The following is a 24,496-nucleotide window of genomic DNA, read 5'->3' on the forward strand; positions in this document are numbered from 1 at the left end:
TTCTAGAAATCTCACCTTCTTCTATTTTATATTCTCTGACTATGTTTTACACATCTTTGCAACTCTTTATTAAAGGAAGGTATAGCAGAAATAAGCAAACTTAAAAAAAAATAGCACACATTATACTGATTACTTTGGAAAGAATAGATTTGGACTACATGCACAGGAGTAGAAGTTTATATGGTTAGTTGTTTTTTTTTTTTCCTCCCCCTCTACTCAATGCTTCATAGCCTTTAATAAAATGCTTGTATTTCTAAACTTCTAAGAGTCAAGGATCCTGTTTTAGAAGACAGAACTTCCTCAGCAAAAGGGCTGGAGGGTTGAGAGGTTGGAAAGTCAATAAGATTCCCATCTTTGACAATGGTTCAAATCAAATCCAGTGGAAAGACAACAATCAGCTTTCCTCGGGAATATAACAGACAACGTACTCAAAGCTTGAAACTGCCAGAATGGAGGAATCTCTTTTGCAGCTATCTCCTCTGGGACAGGGACCACTGACGAACCAGCTTCTGTGACCTCAAAGTGCTGCCCTATGGACCCAGGAAAGGTCAATGTGTGACTTCAGCACCACTGCAGGAAACCAGGGGCCTGACCCTTTCTCCCTACCTAGATAGTGCCCTGGGCAGAATTCCTAATCTGGGGTCCACAACCCCAAGAGGCTCACTAGAGAATTCAGGGTGTCTATCAACTTAGGAAAACAATCACAACTTTATTTCCACTAACCTATAACTGAAATTAAACATTTTCTTCCATTACAATATAAGCAACAAATCACAGCTTTAGCAGTACATGCGACTTGGTTGCAAACCAAAGACATTTTCCTAACATGTTACAACTGTCACTGACATCTTGAAATATCACTATTTCTGAATTATGCTAGCTATCAGACCCACTGCCGGAACCTGATGTGTAAACAAAGAATCACATATATTTATTATATCACAACCATGGTTTTTAGTATTTTAACTGAATTTCAGTAACTTTAGTAGCTTCCCTGGTGGCTCAGATGGTAAAGAATTTGCCTGCAATGCAGGAGACCTGGGTTTGATACCTGGGTTGGGAAGATCTGCTGGAGAGGGGAATGGCTAGCCACTCCAGTATTCTTGCCTGGAGAATTCATTGGACAGAGGAGCCTGGTGGGCTACAGTCCACAGGTCCACAAAGAGTCAGACATGACTGAGTGACTAACACACATCAGTAACTAGATTCCTTATAATGCTATGTATTTGATACGCATGTATTTAAAACAGTCTTCTGATTAGCTGAAAAGGTTAATGGCACCAAATGAATCAAATCAGCTGAGAGCCCTTGTGCTTCAGAACAACACAAGCTGTGGAAACACACTGCCAGTGGCATTTGGAGAGTTAATGAGTCACTAGAGATTGGGAAACAGCAGGTCGCAGGTCTGCCACCTCACCAGATGTGTGACCTTCGCCAAGAACAATGCCATCTGCTAAACTATTTTACCTCTGGTTTCCACAGCATGGATGCATTTCTTGATGATGCTGAAGCCAATGCTGTCCAACTGTGCAGCTGAAAGAGGAAGAAGAAGGCAGTCAAGTTGCTGGCCACACACATACCAACCCCGGAACAGGACTTGACCAACCCAGCATGACTCAGTCCCATGGTGTTGCTAAGGATTCTTTTCTTTTTTTCCACTGAAAGTACAGGAATGATTCAAGATTTAAAACTGCTAGCATTCATGGAGAGCTTACCATATGCCAGGTACAGTTCAAAGTGCTTTGTACATATTATCTCATTTAATTCTCATGGTAACTCTCTGCAAGGTTATCGTCTATTAACAGCAGAAGAAACGCAGCACAGAGTGATGAGTACTTTACTGAAGGAGTAACCAGGCAAACTTTAACTTGTTTTGCTATTGTCAGGAGCGTTAGGACTAACTGTGTGCTGGTCTCCTTCAAAAAGCATAAATTAAATGCTCAATAAATGTCAGTAAGTGACATTGAGCTTCACAGAGCTCACCTTGTTTAATCCCAGCAAGTCCTCTAGGTTGGTACTATCATGAGCCCCAAATTACACAAGAAGAAACAGACTTGGCAAAGCTAACTATCTTGACCAAAGCTGCAAAGCTAATATGTGGGAGACTCATTCCAGAGCCAGTACAACTTTAACTGCCTTAAAAGTGACTCTGAAAAATAAAAATTGAAAAAAAAAAAAGTGACTCTGAGTTAAAAGGAAGAATAAAAGTCTGCTCAGATGACTAGAAAAAGGAAAAAAAAGGAAAACTGACCAGGGGAAAAATTAAAACAGCCAAGGACAAAGAAGGTATCTAAGGGAAAAGCACTAATGTGGAAGACCCACCCTCTATGCGGTAAACCAGCAGGTGGTGACAGGTTCTCCATTTGCTCCAAAACACCCTCTTGTCACTCAGAAAATAAATGACAAGCAGCACCAACTTTTCCACAATGCAGAACCAACTGCCAACCTGGCAACAGGGCTGAAAACCCAACAAAATTCATTCCCATGCTCTGATTACCCAATGATAAGATGTGCGTGGTAATCTTTAAGAATCTTTGACCTCCTTAGGATATTAGGACAAGATTTTATACAAACCAGTGATCTGAGTGGAGAAGGGAATGGTAGGAAGAAGGAAAGTGAATATTTATAAATGATTTTTTGTCATCCCAGGGCAAGAAATACACTTGTAAAATATGAGAACTGAGCAGAACTTGAACTCATCTTGGATCTCATCCAAATGGAATCTCTCCAATTTTTAATGTATATGGTTGAATATAGGTCCAATGAAGAAAAAAAAATCCTTTAAAAATCACTGAAAATTCCCCAAATCAAACCAAAAAGGAACAGTAATTCCCCCAAACTTCTCTTCCCAAAGAGAACCAGCTTTAGCTCTTACATGTGTACATATCATTTTGTGGTACTTATTATTAAACATACTTACTATCTCTAGGATAGTAAATAAAGTACCAGAGAAGGGGGGGAAATGATGTTTTTCTTCCTGGAGAGCACGTGCTATACAAATCATTGTTCTTATTCTCTTAAAGCTACAGTCTACTAATTCAAGCCCTTGTTTCTTCCAGTATGAACCGAGTGTTTACTCTGCATGTTGTGTTTATATAGCTTTCTGACTCAGAAAAGGATCATTCTTCCAAATGAAGCTCAACTCATACCATTGAGTTTTCTCAAATTTTATGACAAACTATAATACATAGTCTAAATATCTACTGGAATCAAAGCAAGATTTTTTTTAAAATGATAACTCACTAAGATATAATTCACATACTGTAGTGTTCACTCATTTAAAACTTACAATTCATTTGCAAGTTTTACAATTCAATTTCTAGTATATTTCAAAGTCATGAACCAATCACCATTCTCTACATAACATTTTCAATACTCCCACGAAAAACCTTATACACATTAACAGTACCTCTCTATTTCTCTCTTCCCTCAGCTCCTAGAAACCAGAAATCTATCTTCTGTTTCTATAGATTTGCCTATTCTGGACATTTCATGTACAAGCAATAATATAATTTGTGGTCCTTCGTATTTAGTTTCTTTCACTTAGTATAATGCTTACCCGATTTTTCTACAATGCAGCATCAATACACTTTACTCCATTTTATGACTAAATAACATTTCATTGCCTAGATATACCACATGTCATTTATCCATTCATCAGTTATTATTTCTGCTTTTTGACTATAATGAATAATGCTACTAGGAACACACTGGTGTACAAATCTTTGTGTGAACATATATTTTCATTTCTGTCCATTACGTGCCCAAGGTTAGAAGTGCTAGGTTATATGGTAACTCTATGCTTAACTTTTTGAAGAAATGCCAAACTGCTTTCTAAAAGTGCTGAACCACTTCACATTCCCACCAGTGACATATGAAAGTTCCAAGTTCTCCAGGGCCTTACCAACATTTGTTATTGTCTTCTTAATTACTGCCATTCTGGATATGAAATGGTATCTCACTGCAGTTTTTACTTGCATTTCCCTAATGACTAGTGGTGCTGGGCACCTTTTCATGTGCAGGGGAGAATGTTCATTCCTTTATACAGTAGTCAGAATAGAGCCTACTGGCAAGTATTTGTCAGAGGGGGAATTATTTTCTATACCTAAGGATGCTTCCTAAATGTCCATAACATGATTCAATAGTCAGTTGAAGCCTTTCGGTTCTTCTTTTGAGAGGTGGTTAGGAGGATTCTTGCACAGGGATGATAGTTAAGGAAGTTTGGGAGAAAAAGAACAGAAGTTGTGGACAGTGCTCTGGGGAGTTGCTGAGATGGATTCCAAATTCGGAAATTTTAAGGTTAGGTTTGTGAACATGGTCGTGTTCTAGGCATTGAGGAACTTCTGTTCTGGACAAAGACTACTTTGCTTCCCTACCCCAAGAACATGGTTAAAATTAGAAATAACGTGGCAGCTGACAGTGATGACCCCGGTGGCCGGAAGATACATGCTCATAAAGCCACTAGCCCAACTACGGGAAGAAATATGGACAGAGCTAGATATAACCCTGCAGAGACAAGTCAGTCCTTGACCTTTTCCCATGGAACTGTGGGAAGTTGGCTCCTTCTCTAAGTAGGTAATAGCTAATGGAAAAGAATACAATGCTATCCCCCAAGTATATTCAGAAAAAAACTAAATTCCACTAACCCACACTAATTACAATTATGCCTTTTGGAAAATGGCAAAGAAAAATGCCCCTCACCCAAAATCTCCGAGTAAATATTCCTTCTTTGGTTTTCCCAAAATTAGAGGTTCTGCAATTCATTTTATACCAGCAAAACCTTTTTCATGAAATAAATCTTACATAGATGTTACACATAAAGGCATTACACATATAACAGTATTCGTATTTATTAGTTGTCTAAGTTCAAATGCATATAACAAATTCATATATTACCAAGTCAAATGCTAAGAGTTCAAGGTAACACTATAAGCCTCTAATGTGTTCAAGCTGCATACTGATGATAATTACTACAGTTCCATAAACAAAACTGTGTAAAGAAATGGAATTAATATCAAACAACAGTCCTAACAAGGAACTCATGAAAAACACTTCAACTATCACTGTTGTAAATCTCTAAACTGTAACCGGTGTAAATTATTACACTACCCCCTACCCTGGCACTTCCCTGTATCTTTCTATCTCTGGTTTGCACACACACATGCGCACGCGCGCGCGCGCGCACACACACACACACACACACACAAATATACAGGTTTGAATTCTATTTTCACCAGTCTGAGTTTCCTGCTGACATTGTGATTAGGTTACTGATGATGAACAATTTCTTTCCTATTTAACATGTACTGAGTACCACTGATGTGACAGGGACTACAGAGAATCCATAATCAGATCATTAGTCCTGATCACTGTCCAGCAGATACATAAGCTAAGTTAATTGAGATCTCCTATTTGGAAAATCCAGTTCCCACTATTAGGTTTAGAACACCATCACCACTGAGCAGAGTTTGCTAATAACAGAAAAAGTCTGAGCAGCCCGCCAGATGGAAGCGGCTGTCCTTAATCCCTTCAAGCAGGTGATTCAGCTCTTTTACTGAGCCCAGGCTCAGAAAAGGTCAGGGATATTTGCAATTGCTGTATCCTTATAATCTCCAGAAATAATCTCTCATTAAATATCTACTAGGCTTGCATTATTCCCTTAATTTGACTGGCAATGAGTTGTTGCAGGGGCGGTACCTCCTGGGCCAGACACTCACCGTCTGGCAGCTAAGGCCCGGACTGGTTTGCCTTCCTCTCTCAGCCATGAGTTCAGCTCTGCCCAGGTTTACACAAAGGGCAGGCCAAACAGTTGTCAGATAATGAATATTCACAGAGCTCACACAAACACCCAGGCTGACCTGCCAAGTTAGTAAAGGGTCATCCTCTTAACTGTCACATCAACTTTTGAAGCATTATTTGTCTGTTTTTAGAGGAAGTTAAGGGCCAGGGTCACACAAAGCTATTTTCTCGAAGTTTTATGGGGAACAGAAGGACATGGGACAGGCAGCTTGACTCTCAGTCAACCCGGAGATTCTTAGGGCCAAAGCGGGAGGAGGATGTCTAGCAGACTATTTGGTCTCTGCTTACCATGCCCAGGGTATGAACTCTGAGAAAAGGGAAACAAGTTAGATCCAGGAACTGACTGCTTTACTACAATGGGCTTAAAACAGCAATATACTTTAAAGATCAGTCAAATTGTTTAAAAGAAGGAGGCTGGTGGGTCAGGTATACACATAGATTTTAGCATAACGTTCAATGCCCTGTTCTGCAGCTTTTGGTACTTCATGTTACCTCATATGAAGCTTTCCTTGGCCTTTAAAAAAAAAAAGAAGAAGAAGAAGAAGCATGTACGTGATGGTAAAGAGTGAAAGCTACAATAAAATCATGAACTTAACCCTTAACACTTCCCTTCTTTCTTATCTCCCACATCCAAATTATTCACCTCAGTTTTTCCACCTAATGCCATCTTAATTTTATCTAGTACTCTCTGCCTTCACCACACCACCCTGGTCCTGGACCCCTCATCTGTTACCAGGACAGCTGCAAGGCCCTCCCAACTGGTCTCCTTGGCTCACACCTCCTCTGGCTCCCTCCTATCTGCCCTCAATCCTTCCCGTCAACCCTGCAGCCCCCATGACCTTGACAAAACCAGACCACATCACCTTTCTGCCTAAAATCATTCAATGGCACCCAACTGCTCTTGGAAGCATAACCCTGGCCCCTAACATGACCCACACAGCTCTGCATGGTCTGGCTCCAGCTTTGTCTCATGGCCCTCCCCCAGGTCTCAGCATCCCAAACACACTGGCTTCCTCTCAGAGAATCCAATTAACCGCACTTTCTCCTCAGCCTTTGCACAAGCTGTGTTTCACTTCTGGGAGCCCTTTGGCCCATGTGACTCCAAATTCTCAGGTCTTCCCCTTCAAGTATCATCTCCTATAAAAAAGCCTCTCTGACCCCTCCACCTAGGTTGATGCCTTCCTTAACCTCTCCATCAGAGTATGCAGCATGAGTACAAGCCTACATTTATTTGTACAATCCTGCAAAAGAATGGTCCATATATAACTTTACTGACTTATTACTACTAAATCTCTGTCATCCACTGTCCACCATAATGCTGGAAATGAAGTAGAAGCATGTAACTTTTCATTTGGTGTAACTTTTCATTCTGGATACATGGATCTGTAAAGTGGTGACTGAATGGTAGGAAGAGCGGCAGAAGGATAGTGTGGCAGAGTCAAAGTGACCTTTCAAACGTCAACTGATGTAAACCTATGAAAGCAGATAGGTTATCTAAGCTTCTGGTCCTCCACTTTTCCATCTTCTGTGAGGATAAAAGGTTAAATAAAGAAATGAATGGCTTAATCTAACCACTTCCTTCCTTCCTGTATCAATATAAACAGGTATTACCAAGCAGTACAGCCTTAAGAATCAGTCCCAGAGAAGGGAAAAACAAAAACTATGCAAGCCAAGACATAGAATAGAGGAGACAAAAATCAAGTTTAGGTTTCCTGGACACTTTTATTAATAGAAATCCTTTGCTTTCACATACTAACTAGGCCATCTAAACAGTCAGACAGGACTTCCCTGGTGGTACAGTAGATAGGAATCCACCTGCCAATGCAGGAGACATGGGTTCAAGTCCTGGTCCAGGAAGATCCCACATGCTGTGGAGAAACTAAGCCTGTGTGCTGCAACTACTGAGCCTTCACTCTAGAGCCTGTGCTCTACAGTGAGAAGCCACCATAATGAGGAGCCTGCAAACCACAGTGAAGAAGCAGTCCCCACTCGCTGCAACTGGAGAAAGCTCAAGAAAAGCAGTGAAGACCCAGTGCAGCCAAAAATAAAAATAAATAAATAAAATCATTAAAAAAAAAAAAAACAGTCAGACAGGCCTGAGGGTAGAGAAAGCTCTAGAAAACAAGAGCATTCACCTCCAGAATTTTGTACCACTCACTCTTGAGGTTCCAAAGTCCCTCTTATAAAAATCACTGACTAGGTGCTGCCCATCTCCAAATCCTTAGTATTCAAAGCACCCAGAAACTAGGTAAGAAGTGGCCATATCACCAGTTCTGAATAGAAGGGACCTTTTCACAGCATAGGCTGACTGATGGACATATACTCTTAAAAAAACCCGACACTTTGAGATATGTCCCAAAGTTACCCCAGACATGCCTCCCAGGAATTCTAACAGACCTCAGACCTCTCCTCAAAAAGAGAGGAACCGACTTACCTGAATTAGGCTCAACATGAATTAGATGGAATCAACAGTTTCCTAAAGCTGGTGTTCAACAGATTTTTTTCTTTATTCAACTTTTCTTTGATTCAAAAAAAAAAAAAATACCTTTCAAGTTTTTTTTTTTCTTTTTTATGGGAGAAATGGAATTTTCTGGAAATAAAAACGAGAACTGAGGTAAAGGAAGTCCCTGCTGTGTTTCTAATGCTGATGGATACAGGAAGTTGTCTGGAGTTGCTGAGACTAGCCCACCATTTTATGGACAGTTCCTGGGGCACGTTCTCACCACAGAAATTTACTCACTTTCCCTATGTGATTTGCTCTTTAAAGCCTGGCCTGCCTCGCTCCTTCTGAATTTAATCAATTTCAGCACCATTAAAAGCCATGAAGAAAAACACCCACACTCAATTGAATACAAAATCCCATCTGGAGAAGAGATTTCCAGTTGGCTCACACACTCAGAGGGGCTCACATCCTTTTCCTCAGAATGTGAAGCCCCAGAGTTGCCAGGGCTTCCTGGCTGTGAAGCTTCCAGTGGGGTCCAGGAAAGGTGTGAGTTCTCTACTTGGGCAATTACCCAGAGCCAGTTTTAATCCCAGATCAGCTCCCCAAACCTGTGACCCATTTCACTTCACTGCCAACTGCCCTCTATTCTGTTCCCTTGCTGGTAGGTACTCAGGGAATGTGAATGAACTTTAATATTAACTGAAGTAACACCAACAGAAGCTGCATGTACTGGAAAGAGAACAATGAATTTTAAGGCCGGACAGATCTGGCTTGGACGCCTGTCTCTGCCACCTCTGGCCATACTCTTAGGCAAGAAGCTTCACCTTCCTCACCTGTGTGGTGTGGCAACTCACCTTAATGCTACAAAGGTCAAATGAAATGGACAGCAACTGAGATTTGGCTAGTATTCAGTAAATGGTCATTACCAGTACTATGATTATTAGGATATAGTAAGTATTCTGAAAGAGATGGGCATACCAGACCACCTGACCTGCCTCCTGAGAAACCTGTATGCAGGTCAGGAAGCAACAGTTAGAACTGGACATGCAACAACAGACTGGTTCCAAATAGGAAAAGGAGTACATCAAGGCTGTATATTGTCACCCTGCTTATTTAACTTATATGCAGAGTACATCATGAGAAACGCTGGGCTGGAAGAAGCACAAGCTGGAATCAAGATTGCCAGGAGAAATATCAATAACTTCAGATATGCAGATGATACCACGGCATCTTACAGCAGAAAGTGAAGAAGAACTAAAGAGCCTCTTGATGAAAGTGAAAGAGGAGAGTGAAAAAGTTGACTCAAACCTCAACATTCAGAAAACAAAGATCATGGCATCTGGTCCCATCACTTCATGACAGATAGAAGGGGAAACAGAAATAGAGTGGAAACAGTGGCTGACTTTATTTTTCTGGGCTCCAAAATCACTGTAGATGGTGACTGCAGCCATGAAATTAAAAGACGCTTATTCCTTGGAAAGAAAGTTATGACCAACCTAGACAGCATATTAAAAAGCAGAAACATTACTTTGTCAACAAAGGTCCGTCTAGTCAAGGCTATGGTTATTCCAGTGGTCATGTATGGATGTGAGAATTGGACTATACAGAAAGCTGAGAGCCAAAGGATTGATGCTTTTGAACTGTGGTGTTGGAGAAGACTCTTGAGAGTCCCTTGGATTGCAAGGAGATCCAACCAGTCCATCCTATAGGAGATCAGTCCTCGGTGTTCATTGGAAGGACTGATGTTGAAGCTGAAACTCCAATACTTTGGCCACCTGATGAGAAGAGCTGACTCATCTGAAAAGACCCTGATGCTGGGAAAGATGGAGGGCAGGAGGAGAAGGGGACGACAGAGGATGAGATGGTTGGATGGCATCACCGACTTGATGGTAACGGGTTTGGGTGGACTCTGGGAGTCGGTGATGGACAGGGAGGCCTGGCGTGCTGTGATTCATGGGATCACAAAGAGTCGGACACGACTGAGCAACTGAACTGAACTACATTCTAATACTTGAATCAAATTTACAGTTGATGAAATACTCTTCACACCCAAGTGCATGTTAACCTTACTGTAATCTCATGGGGGTACATACTGCTACTATTCTTACTAAAAACGTCTTGCTGTGTCTCCACACTAGTAAGTATAATGAAGGGTAATACAGTACTATTTATAGAATAAATTAATAGCTTATAGTTTATTTGACTTTTCCAATATATCTGTTAAGTTGTTATGATGAGAAAAGCCAGGCTCACGATGTTAAGTGGTACCAACAATGATGATGGCAGTAGTAACACTTTGCACATAGTTGCTCTGGAGTAGGCACTTAACTGCACCATATCATCACCATTATCATTATCTCCAGCCCTGCTCTGCAGATGGAAACCTTGGATCCAAAGAGGTTAAGGGGCTCCTGTAGGCTTGCAGTGTTCATGAGCGGTGGAACCATGACTCTAACTTGGTCTAGCTCCAGAGGCTATTCTCTTCTATCCCCTGTTCCTCTGCTGAAGTTCACACAGCCAGTCAGAGAAGGACCAGGGCTGGAGCCCTATTTTCTGGATTCTGCCCTTTCTACTCCAGAAGTAGCTCCCAAACCTAGGGGCCAGACTCAGGGGCATGCTTGCTCAATGCAGATTCTGGGTGCCTCCCAAAGGATATGCTTCAGCAGGTATGAGAATCACATGTGGGATAGATAACACTGTACTGTATACCAAGTGACTAAAATTATTATCACTAAAGACCACTACCAATGATTATTGACTATTAGTTAATGGGTGATACCTATTCCACATTCCTCATCCAATAATAAAGATTCACCAGTGCTGTGTACCTCAAAGTGTAATGTTGGCTTGTGCCATCGGGGTATATGAAATGATTCCAAGTAGTTCACAAATAAATATTTCCAATTGTTACACACTTACTTTAATAAGTACTAGAAATTTATTGATGCATTTTTAAAATAAATGTAGTTTAAGAAGAGCGAATTGATTTTAAAAAATAGTACATAAATAGTATTACAGGGGGTATATACCCATGTTAAATAATGTAGGTGACACACATTTGGGAGCCCCTGTCCTAATCTGCACCAGCCCAGGCACCACCTTCAACCTGGCTGAAAGGACAAGACGGGAGGTGCCAGCTTCCATCAGCAAGCTGTCCTATTTCAACAGTCATCCTTGAGTCCTTGCCATCTCTCACACCCCACATCCAATCCGTTAGCCAGTCCCATCAGCAATAACTTAAACCTAGAATCCAGCTACTTCTCTGTTACTAACACTTTGATCCAAGCTACCATCATCTTTTGCCTGGACTGTTCCCATAGCCTCTCAACTGTTTCTCCTTTTGCCCCCTACAGTGTATTCTCTGCCGGCGGTCAGAGTCATCTTTTAAAAATAGACATTGGCTCATGTCACTCGCCTGATCACAACTCACCAGGGACTTCTCATGACACTTAGAACGCAATCCTACCGCCTGACCACAGCCTCACATGGCTCAGTCCACCTGGACACTCTCCCTCTGGTCTCTGCCAATCCAGTCACAAGGGTCCTTCCTGATACTCCTTGAACATGGCTAGTTCAGCTTCTCCGCTGCAGGGGCCTCTGTACATGCTTGTTTCTCTGCCAGTTCCTGACATGCTGCCCTCCCTAGGTTTGTTCAGGTTTCTGCTTAAATGTCATTTCTTCAAGGAGGCCTCCTCTGTCCCTGGTATCTAAAACAGCCACCCATCAAGAGAGGGATGGACAGGGAGTTTGGGGTTAGTGGATGCAAACCGTTACATATAGGATGGATACACAACAAGGTCCTGCTGTACAGCACAGGGAACTATATTCAATGTCCTGCGATTAAACCATAACGGAAAAGAATACGAAAAAGAATGTGTATCGGTGTATAACTGAGCCACTCTACTGTACAATAGTAATTAACACAACACAGTAAAATCAACTATACTGCAGTAAAAAATAAATTAAATATAAAATAGCCACCCTTCCCCTGTAACTCCCTATGCCTTTGTTCTTACTTCCTCATAGCCCTTCTCTCCACTTGGAAGCCTCCCTTTGTTTGCTGGCTTACTGTTTGGGGTCCCTGCTCTCATTCAGGGACTTTATCTGCCTTGCTCACTCCCGTAGCTTCAATACACATGTCCTGAAGGAAGCAACAAATACAACCTACATTTTCACCAGCAGAGACACCAAGAAATCAATAGGTAAAGAAGTTCCTACACTCCAGGAACCTCAATGGGGAGCAGCTGACCGAACCCTGGTACCTTCCAGAGTACAGGGGTCTGCTGGGGAAGCACAGAACAGACAGCACTGATAGGGATCTCATTCACCCCTGATCTCTATGCATGAATACCACCAATCAGGATTTTCTTCCCTAGCCAAACACATACCCAGGAACCTATCTTCTTTTCTCATGGTTTCTGGAGACCCACATTAAGAAAAATTAGCCGAGAAGGACGGGGAGTAAAACAGGTAGCAGAGGAAGAGATGAAAACCCTGCCTGGCTTGGAATAAACCTGCCAGTCTCAGATGTTCCAGTTCTCAGCCAGAGGCAGCCGAAGCGGCAGCAGGTGAGTTCCTGCACAGTACAGCTGAGAACTGCAGACCAGCGTGGGGTGGAAGGAGGGAGGAAGGACAGTTTCCTTGTGGGTTTTGACATCTGCAACCTCCTTGTCTACCTTAAAATTCCTGATCAGGACAGCTGTGAAGAAGCAAGGCTGCACGTACGCCTTGGTAATGTGAACCATCTTAATCAGAACCATTTGTCTCCTAACTGGGACTCTGAACATCCCAAGAATGACTTACAGTCCAGTGGCCTCAATTCCTTTCTACCTCGAGGGGTGGCTGTGCACTGATTTCTCAACCAAAAGAGATCAGTGCCAGCTTTCCGAAGGTGGACGTGTTTCAAGCAGAAAACCAATCTCCTCTGTCCAGCTAGATCCCTTCCTTGCCTCTAACTACGTGTCCTCTCCTTATCTGCCCTAGAAACGGTTTAGCTATTTTTCAGACACATCAAACTCCAGGGCAGTAGAAGGCAGGGAAGGAGATGCCATTCAGAATCTGAGGCCTAAGATTTGTACCTGGAGTCACCATGATATTGTATGATGTGGGAATATATCACCTCTCGGACCCTTTTTCTCATCTTGAAGATCAAGCATGGTAGAAATCAAAAAAAGCAATGCATGTGAAGGTACTCTGAAGAACTCTGAAAGAAACTATCCAGTGTCAGGCTTTATATAAATAGCCTCTGGTTTCAGCTAATGATGATGTTATTGATAATAACAGCAGAGAGCAACATTTAATGACTTCTTAGCATACCAAGCACCACTGATTAAAGAATTTCCAGTTTATTCTCATTTGATACTCTCAAAGAAACCAATGACGTAGACAGTAAGACTATCCTCATTTTACAGATAAAGAAACTGAGGTCTGGATAAATTTATTTCCCACAGTCACAAATTCAATAAGCCATGAGACTGGGATTCCAAACACATGTGTAATAATACTCCAGAACCAACATTCCCAACCACTACTCAAAACTCCCCCCACTGTGGGCAATAGTACTTGACAGCTTTCACTAAATCTCACATGCTGAATGAGAGGTGCACACTCTGAACGCTGATCAGGGTGGGAAGGAATGATCTTGAGTGACCACAAGTTTGCACTTAGGATGAAGCCTCAGTTTTCTCATCTGTAAATGGGGTCAATACTACATCTGCCTCACAGGGTTCTTACAAAGACCAAATAATACAATGTAGGTCAGACACTAAGCACATTGCCTGGGGAACAGTATGTGCTAATGATAATGTTTATCACCAATGATATCATTGGTCAAGAGCCTGCGCTTGGTGCCAGTGAGGAAAATCAGTCTCTGTCTCCACAGCCCCTTGCCCTGGGCTTTAAGAGTTAAGGATGTTGCCAGGGACCTGCTCGCTGTTCCTTGGTTGAAGCCCAAACTGGGATGCCAAGGGGTGGTGGGCACCTGCCAGGCGGCAACATGGCTGAGGGGAAGGAGGGGCCACAGCAAAGTCACGCGCTGGCTGCATTTGTCAGTCTAAAGCTGGCTGAGGAGAGGACAGATTTGAGGACAAGCCGGGAGTCTTCTGACTGTATAGGCAAGTCTCAGGAGTACCCGGTCAGCCATGTCCTTGGGGGGGTGGGGTGTCACCAAACCAAAGGGCTGGGAACCCAGAGAATAGCATCTCGGAGCAAACAATCCATTCCTTCTCCCTCCTTTCCTGCTAGCCCCCAGCGCTCATGCCGGGCTGTTGCCACTCTACACAGGTCACAGCAACCAGCTGCGCCGTGTTCACAACTCGTAAGGAAAAGCAGCCTGGGGGTCAGCACTTCAGTGAGAGAGCAGGGGACCATCTTGTCCTACCGTGGCTCAGGAGAAGAAAGTAGTGGTGACAAAAAGCTGCCATGGAGGAAAAAGGGAAAGAAGAAGGGCCAAGAGGGGCTGGGGGCAGCGGGAAGGGAATGCACGCCTGTCTTCTATCAACTCTGGCTGGCAGGCGTAGAGAGAAAGCTGGAGGGGAAGGTGTACTCAGCTGACTCCCTCGTGGGCCAGCACATAGGAGGCCAGGCCACCATACCCACTAATGCGTCCATCCTTCTCAGGTTTAAGAGGGGAAATGTTCTATTTATAAGCCACCAACCAGTGGAGATTTGGCAGCCGCTGGATGGCTCTGATCCCACAGGGATCCTGGCTACTCGCGGCTGTCTTTTCCAGCCTCTCAACTGGGGGTGTTCTCAAAGCAAAAGGCCAAAGGTGATCGGAAGCAAAAGAAAAAAGAAAAGCTGCCTTCCTGTCTTTCGCTGCTTTCGTGAGACTGCTAGCTCTTTAGTGATGGCTGAAGACTTCAGAACATTTTAAAAACAGTGACCCATGTGGTCCCATCAGACCTTCTTCCCCTGCGAGCTTCAAGACTCAATCTCTTTTTCTGTTTTACGATCAATGGAAGCTGAGGCAGAGAGATGAAGGGAATGCAGAAACCAGAGGCAGGGCAACGGGCAAACAGAGAAAGGTAATGATGCCCCCCCATCTCTCTCTTTGTCCTCAATCTTTTCCTCATGAAACAAGAAGTGCTTTGACCCAGCACCATTATGGAGTCTAATCTGAATAACAGCCAAGAGAACGAGTGTATGTAACAGAAACAACACATAAAGCAGCTGTAGTTGTGTTGTCAATGCCCGTGGGAGACTAATGGGTCATGTTACAGCTCTGCACCTGGGAAGCTTGAGTCACTGAAATGTGTGACTCTGATTCTCCCAGCATCCTATGTGACGTGTGAGGAGCCGCAGATGGCTCTGGAGGAGGCTCACTAAGAAGGAACAAGGGATAGCCCCTCAATGGCAAACTGCTGGGTGGGTTAGGTATTGGAAGTTGATGATGAAACTCTTTCCAGTCCCACTGGGTTGCCCACATAATGACAGATGGCAGGGCAGAGCAAAGATCTCACGCACATCAAGAATGGTAGGGGAAATGATCTTGGCAATCGGGCAGACTCAGCTCTGGTACCTTTCCATCTTTAAGCCTGTTTGCTCACTTGTAACTCGCTTGCTGTGAAAAGCATTTCTGCAAATGGTACCCATCCACACACCACATTCATGCTCCCTGCCATAACCCCATGCTGTCTTGAAGAGATGAATATTTAAAAGCCTATCTTTGTATCACGCCGAGTTAACAAACTTGTAGTTAATGGGCTAAACTCACCGTTGCCTGTTTTGTAAATAACACCACCCCCTTCGTTTCCATATTGTCTATGGCTGCTTTCAGACCACCAGAGCAGAGTTAAATAGCACCACAAATCCAAAAATCTGTTCCTTTCCTGAAAAACCTGACCCTTGTGCTAAGCAGTAACATTTAGAAAACTGGATGGGGCAGGGAGAAGTTACGTTTACTTGTGGGCCAGTCCCCAGTCAATACACACTAAATAAATATATAAATTTACAAGGCAATTGAAAACATTTGTCTGGTCCTATACAAAACGATCTGGGCTGTCGCCAGCAGTGTACATCCCCCACTTTGAGAAATGCAATCATGAGGATCCAGAGGGTTCAGTGAATTAACACAGGCTGGCCTCCAGCCCCCAACAGCAGGGGTGTTGGCTTCTGCTCTTTGTTCTCTTCCCCTGCTCCGCTCAGAAGTGGTTCCCCTAACCCAGTGACTTCTTTCTGCCTCATATGGGAGAGTAATTGGTATGACCAGATAACAACAAGGATAATAACCACAGTAATTAGGTACTTATTCACTAATAGGCCAGATATTGTGCTGGGCTTTTATGCTCACAGCAAGGTTATGAGGTAGGGTTGTGATTTATCCTCATTTTACAGACAGGGAAAGAGAAGCTTAGAGAGGCCCAGCACTGACCCACGGTTTCATGGCCAGCGTGCCTGTGGGATAATCTGCATCATTCACACAGTACCCTCCCAGTTCACCAGGAATTGTATTCACCAGGAAACAGCTCTCCCAGTTCACCCATTAGGACTGGCCCACGTGAAGTTACGTGAAATGTGTACCAAGACTGATGTCCAAGGATGCTCACCCTGATGTCATTCACAAAAGCAGAACTCTGGAAAGGACATTCAAGACCAATGACAGGAAACAGTTCAACAAATCAGGATGCACTCTTATGACAGAGCATGCAACAACCGTTACAAATAATATTTATAAACAACTTTCATCATCTGAGAAAATGCTTGTGAATTTTTAAAAGCAGACTACCAACAAGTATGTTCAGTATAATGTCAATTAAGTAGAAACACATACTGACATTGGCAAAATAAACATAAGACATCATGAAAAAAGAAAAAGCAAGGAAGAAGTATCTCTAGAGGTGAAATTATAGATGATTCTTATTGAATTTTTGAAAATCCTTGCTATATTTCCTTAATGTTCCACAATGAGTTCATATTATTTTCATAATAAGCAAAAAAACAAATCTGTCAAACCTTTGGAATGAGGTTCAGAGATTCAGTGTCCACACCCTACAGATCCTAATTCCAACTTTGCAAACTTTCTCCAGTCACTGCTCTCCCCTGCACCTCTAGTGTGAATGACAAGTTGGCAACCTGAAGTGGGTTCTTAAGCATTATGCAGATAAAAAGGATTCTTGTTAAAGTATTAGGTTAAAAACAAACTGGAAGGAATGAAGGGATTAAAACAAGGAAATAAAAGAGGAAGAACTATATTTCCTTCTTCTGGGGAGAAGGGAGGGTACTTTTTAAAGTCTTTCTAGCCTAGCTGGAAGTCCATTCCAACTGGCTGTGGGCACTTGCCTGCACATTAATGTATCTGTAAAAGCACAGATAGTAAGTCTAGTGAAAGGTTCAGGTTAAAGCACAGGAACATATTCAACAAGAGGAGGAAGCAAGAAAATGGCAGCAGTGTCCCTCTGAAAAGCCAGGTGGGGTCAGAAGTGCACAAGAAGGCACACCTAGGGCATCTCAGGCATACTCCTTTGAAACCACCCGACTGGCCCAGGGGATCTGAGTTAATACACTAAGGGACCCGTCACTAGAAGCCAAGATGAGGAGACAGCCCTTTCTATCTCAGTGTGTCGGGTTCCAAACAGCTGGCAAAGCAGCGGGAGAGCATCATTTCCACAAACAAGCTAATCTTTCCACAGCTAAGTAGGCAGTGACATTTATTGTTTAAAACTTCAAAGCTGGTAAAGACGAACTCACACTAGAACAGCCTGCCTTTCCCTAGATCTCTTGCACTGGACTGTGTACTCTCTCTGACAAGTTCGCAGCTTTCCAACTGTCCCTCCAGTGGGACGACAGGACAACAGGAAGGGGCTGAGAACAGGTTCCTTCCTGGCGCCTCCTCCTGCTTCTGACCTGGGCTCACTTCAAAGGAGAATGAACCAGCTCTCACAGAGCCTTTGGGGAGTAAATCTCACAACTGTACCATACGTAAGATGCGACGGGACATGCAGACTCAGGAGATATGCATTAAGCTAGCAACATTGCTGCTTAGGGAAGACTCTTGTTCTTTGTAATAACAAAGGGGAAAATCAGTGACAGTCATTTGCTGTCTAGATGACTGACACTGGTACAATCACCTCCTCAGTAAAGAAGCATAGGGAGCAACAAACAGGACTTCCTTCTTCTCTGCTATTCTTACTCCTGTTTTTTCCTTCCCTTCACTACTGGTTACAAATGTGACTAATGAGAGAAAACTCAGTGTCACTGCTGCATATTCTTCACATTCTAGGACCAAACCCAGGTAAGGTTCCTGATGGCAGCAGGATCCATGGTTGAGCGGCCCATACCACTGGCAAAAAAGAGCAGATTGGGATTTGAATTTAGTATGTAGGGCTTAACTTAACCAAGAATACATAAGACTTCTAGGCAGAAAACTAAAATGCTAACAGAGGTGTGAATAAATGGAAAGACATTCAAAGCTCTTGAAGGATGTGACTTAGCACTATAAAAGTGTCGATTTTTTCAGCTGCATGTAAATCAATGCAGTTAGAACTCTCCTTCACATCATACACAGAAATAAAATTACTTAAAGACTTAAATATAAAGACATGACACCATAAAACTCTTAGAAGAGAACATAGGCAAAACATTCTTTGACATAAATTGTAGCAATAATCTCTTAGGTCAGTCTCCCAAGAAAAAAGAAACGAAAGCAAAAATAAATGAATAGGACCTAATCAAATGCACAAGCTTCTGTACAGCAAGGAAATGATAAACAAAACAAAAAGACAACCTATGGACTAGAAGAAAATATTTGCCAATGATGTGACCTACAAGGGCTAAATTTCCAAAATACACAAACAGCTCATATAACCCAACAGCAAAAAAAAGGCGGGGGCTGGGGGAGGGGAGGGAGGAGGGACAGAAGACCTAAATAGACATTTCTCCAAAGAAGACATAATTTCTCCAAAGAAGAGATACAGATGGCTAAGATGTATATGAAAATATGCTCTACATCACTAATTATTAGAGAAATACAAATCAAAACTACAATGAGGTATCACCTCACACCAGTCAGAATGGCCATCATCAAAAACTCTACAAATAATAAATGCTGGAGAGGGTGTGGAGAAAAGGGAACCTTCCTACAGTGTTGGTGGGAATGAAAATTGGTGCAGCCACTACAGAGAATACTGTGGAGGTTCCTTATAAAACTAAAAAGAGAGTTATCATATGATCCAGAAATTCCACTTCTGAGGATTATCCAGGAAAGACAAAAACTCCAATTCAGAAAGATACATGTACCTCAATGTCCACAGCAGCACTGTTTACAACAGCCAAGACATGGAAGCAACCTGAATATCCACTGACAGAGGAATGGATAAAGACGATGTGGTACATATATACAATGGACTATTACTCAGCCATTTAAAAAATACTGCCATTTGCAGCAACATGAATAGACCTAGAGAATACCACACTAAGTGAAGTAAACCAGAGAAAGACGAATATTATATGATATCACTTACATATGGAATCTAAAAAATAATACAAATGAACTTATTTACGAAACAGAAACAGACTCACAGACATAGAAAACAAAATTATGGTTACCAAAGGGGAAAGCTGGAGAAGGGATAAATTAGAGGAGTATGGGATTAACGGATACTACTATATACAGGCTAGATCAACAACAAGAATTTACTGTATAGCACAGGGAACTACATTCAGTATTTAGTTATAACCTAAAGAATCTGAAAAAGACTATGTGTGTGTGTATATACATACATATGTATTACATATATATATATATCAGTTTTATACATATATATAAAACTGAATCACTTTGCTATACACCTGAAATTAACATAGTACTGTAAATCAACTATCGTTCAATAAAAAAATTTTCAATTTAAAAAAGTATTTGTTATTTGTAAAGCATACTATGAGAAACAACATTTAAGACTAAACCATTATTAATATTTTAAGTGTCAATTTTCTGCCAATTAACCTGTACACTTCAATGCAATCCCAAATGAAAATTTCAAATTTTTGAGGAAATTATCAAACTTATGCTATAATTTATGTAGAAGGATAAAGGTCCACAATCAGCTAAGTCAACCGTTGAAAAGCAAAGAGAGGAAACTTAAACTACCAGATATTAAGACTTGCCTCAAAGTCATCATATTAAAACCAGAGAGGTATTAGCACAAGAGCAGACAGACCAGACCAAGGAAATAAAGAGCTCAGAGATAGAGCTCAGATATGCAAACCTAATACACAAGAAAGCTGGTATCACAAGTAAAAGAGGGAGAGAATAGATAGCTTCACACATGTTGTTGGGAAAACTGGCTTTTTAAAACAAAATTGAATCCTTATGAAACACCATATACAAAGATAGATATCCACTGGAGAAACCGAAGTGTGAAAGACAAAATCATGAAGCCAATAAAAGAAAATGTAGGTGTAGGTGCACATCTTTGCAACATGGGTCAGGAAGGCCTTTTTCAAAACACAACTTGAAAATCACAAACCAGAAGAAAAAAAAAAGTCAAATTTATAAAAAGTAAAGCTTTACACTCAAAGAAAGATATCAAACATAGTATCAAATGTCAGATGGCAAAATAGGAAGATATATTTAAAATCTACAACAAGGAATTAATATCTAGACTATAGAAGGAATTTTATAAATCATCAATAAAAAATGGTAACTGCAATAGAAAAATGGGCAAAGGACACAAATAGGCAAAAAGCAGAAGAGGATACCCAGTAAACTCATCAATTATCAGAGAAGTACAAATTAAGACAACAATGAGCTACCATTTTATATCTACTAGACTGGTAAAAAATTACAAAGCTGAATATAATGGCAATAGCTGACAGGAATGAGGAGATGGTCACGCTGGGCTGGGGGAACTGTGAACAGGCTACTTACTCTAGGTCACAAAGGTGAGAGCCTTCCTTCAAACCAAGTACACACACACACACCCCCTCTGACTGACCAGCAACTCTCCGGGAGGGTACACCCCAAGGAGATTCTCACACAAGGGGACCTGTACGAAGATGTCCACTGTGGTACGGTAATGGTGATGAAGAGTGGGAGGGCATCTCTGCCCAGTGCTACACACTGTGGAGCATGCAGCAGACAGAAGCCACTGTAAGCACACAGAGGAATATGAGCGGCTCCCAACACAACACTGGAGGAGCAGGGCAGGAAGCAGAACACAACAAACGCTTGTGTAACTGAAAACACAGGTGGGTAAGAGACTGACTGTCCAAGAATACACTTTAAAGATATACATTAGAACAGTGTGAGGGAGGACAGGAATAGGAGGTGGGAAAAGAATGCCAAGGGAATGAGTGAATGAACACACGAAGGAGGGAAGGGAGGAGGGAAGGAAGGGAGGGAGGGAGGGAGGGGTCTGGGATGATCACGCACGGCAAATCTGGGAGAATGATTAAATCATTCTCTCTGTACCTGAGATCCAAATAGAGAAGAAAGAGGAGGGGGGAAAGGCTCTGCAAAGAAAAGTGCATATATTTGTCTGCTGGCAACTTCTCCCTGGCACTGGGCCACCTGGAAAGTACCAGCAGCTGCCAGACATTATGTATGGCCCTGTCTTATACCCTACAGACACAGTAAGGCCTGAGAGAAACTTCAAGAGAAAAAGCAACAAATTCAGCACTGTCCCCAAAGGAATTCCCTTTTGCTACCTGTCTCTTCAAACATTCTGGTTCTGTGATTAAAATGTTGGCACTCAAACTCCCACCAAAATATATTCTATAAAGGAAAATACTAGACATTTGGAAGTTGGCTATCAGAGGTGAAAAGCACGATGTCCAGCTCTTAAACTCCTGTCGGACTGACTTTTTTCCTTTAAAAAAGTTTTGATGGTCCTATAAACACTTGCAGAACAACCAGACCCTGGGCAATAGTGCTTCCTGTGGTGATGAGTGCTATAGTGGGTGTGCAGTGAAGCTGCAAATTACTGCCAGGAGGAATAAGAAAGGGACAGCACTCTGGAGAGCAGGCGAGGCGAGGCGAAGCCAAGGCCTGTGTGACGGGAAGAGGGGATCCTAATGTCAAAGGACGGGAGAAAGCACCAGTCCAGAACACTCCTCTGGTTTTGCCAGCTTGGAAATTAATGAACAGAACATCTCTTAGGATAGCAATACCCTAGAAAAACAGTTTCTGTGAAAAGTGTTCCTAGAAAAGTGGTCAATATGTTTAACATCGTTTTCTCTCCCACTTCCTAAATGAAAAGGTAAGCAACTGAAGAATCATCGGAGACTCGAGGCAGCCAACTCTCTGTGCCCTGTGGGTAACAGGATGCCAAAAGCAAAATGTTCAAGTGTCTGTTTCCCAAAATGGAACTTTCTGCATTGCCCTTTTCCTAGGGAGGTAGAAAATCTTTTGTGGTTAACAGCAAAGAAGTTAGAGTCAGACAGCACTCAGATTAAATTACATCTCCCGAGTTTACCAACCTCAACTTCCTAATCTACAAAGTAGGTCAAGAGCACCTACCTCACCCAGCACTGTGAGCATTAAATGAGCTAATGTGCATAAAACACGGTGAAAAACTGTAAGCAGCTGATAAATGCTACCTATTAATAGCTATTATTATAAAACACATACCCTCTGTTGACAATTGAAAGTCTAAAGAATATTTAAAGTAGAAGGTCAGCGTCTTGTAGTAATCTATCCTCTATCCTGCACAGAAGGCAATGGCACCCCACTCCAGTACTCTTGCCTGGAAAATCCCATGGATGGAAGAGCCTGGTAGGCTGCAGTCCAGAGGGTCACTAAGAGTCGGACACGACTGAGCGACTTCACTTTCACTTTTCACTTTCATGAACTGGAGAAGGAAATGGCAACCCACTCCAGTGTTCTTGCCTGGAGAATCCCAGGGACGGGGAGCCTGGTGGGCTACAGTTTATGGGGTCGCACAGAGTCGGACACGACTGAAGCAACTTCAGATGCAGCAGCAGCATCCTCTATCCTGAGTAACAGCTTGCTGACAAATGTATTTCCAGACTTTTTTTCTATCAATATATCTAGACAAGTCAAATAATTTTAATAAATGCACCATTCCATGATCTGAATTTTCAAAAGCTCAATGAACAGTATATGGGGGACACTGCTTCTGCAAATGTATCAAGATCTCTCTCATTCTTTTTCTTTTTCTTTTGGTGTTAAGTGCTTTTTTTAAATTTTATTTTTTTATTGAATGGTAATTGCTTTATAGAATTTTGCTGTTTTCTGTCAAACTTCAACATGAATCAGTCATAGGTATACATATATCCCCTCCCTTCTGAACCTCCCTCCCATCTCCCTCCTCATTCCACCCTTCACCCCTCTAGGTTGATACAGAGACCCTGTTTGAGTTTCCTGAGCCATACAGCAAATTCCCGTTGGCTATCTATTTTATATATGGTCTCTCATTCTTTTTAAAGGCTACATAGTATTCTATGATACTTTTAATAAACTTTCTACTGAACATTTGGATTGTCTCTAGTTCTTCACCTATTATTATCAATGCTCTGGTGAACTTTTTTTTTTTTATTACAGAAACATCTTTGTGCTCCAATCTATTCTTTAGGACAAATCACTAGGTCAAACGATATTTACCTTTTTTTTTTTTTTGATTATTAATACTTGGGGAGTTTTTCTTTTTCTTTTTAACTTATTTTATATTGGGGTATAGGGCTTCTCTCGGAGAAGGCAATGGCACCCCACTCCAGTACTCTTGCCTGGAAAATCCCATGGATGGAGAAGCCTGGTGGGCTGCAGTCTATGGGGTCGCTAAGAGTTGGACACGACTGAGCGACTTCCCTTTCACTTTTCACTTTCATGCACTGGAGAAGGAAATGGCAACCCACTCCAGTATTCTTGCCTGGAGAATCCCAGGGACGGGGAGCCTGGTAGGCTGCCGTCTATGCGGTCACACAGAGTCGGACACGACTGAAGTGACTTAGCAGCAGCAGCAGCAGCAGCAGAGCTTCTCTGGTGGCTCAAATGGTAAAGAATCTGCCTGCAATGTGGGAGACCTGGGTTCGACCCCTGGGTTAAGAAGATCCACTGGAGGAGGGCATGGCAACCCACTCCAGCATTCTTGCCTGGAGAATTTCCATGGACAGAGGAGCCTGGCAGGCTACACTTCATGGGGTCGCAAAGAGTCAGACACGACTGAGTGACTAAGCACAGCACAGCACATGGTCAATTAACAATGCCGTGTTAGTTTGTACAGTAAACTGTGTCCCTGGGGAGTATACTGCATAGTACAGTGCTGAGGTTTACAGTAAAGGGTTAAGTTATACATATAC

At 42.2% G+C, this 24,496-nt stretch overlaps 1 protein-coding gene across 5 annotated transcripts in view; it reads right to left on the reverse strand.

The window, feature by feature from the left end:
• Positions 1–24,496, reverse strand: part of ARHGAP26 (Rho GTPase activating protein 26) — a 468,401-nt gene that overhangs the window by 181,157 nt on the left and 262,748 nt on the right. For all 5 annotated transcript variants that reach the window (XM_045166568.1, XM_045166569.1, XM_045166571.1 and 2 more), the window contains exon 13: positions 1,468–1,533. In XM_045166568.1, the coding sequence (XP_045022503.1) occupies positions 1,468–1,533 (66 nt within the window). The remainder of the gene's footprint in view (positions 1–1,467; positions 1,534–24,496) is intronic.

Source organism: Bubalus bubalis, chromosome 9 (genome assembly GCF_019923935.1).
Source record: "Bubalus bubalis isolate 160015118507 breed Murrah chromosome 9, NDDB_SH_1, whole genome shotgun sequence".
NCBI classification, from domain to species: domain Eukaryota; kingdom Metazoa; phylum Chordata; class Mammalia; order Artiodactyla; family Bovidae; genus Bubalus; species Bubalus bubalis.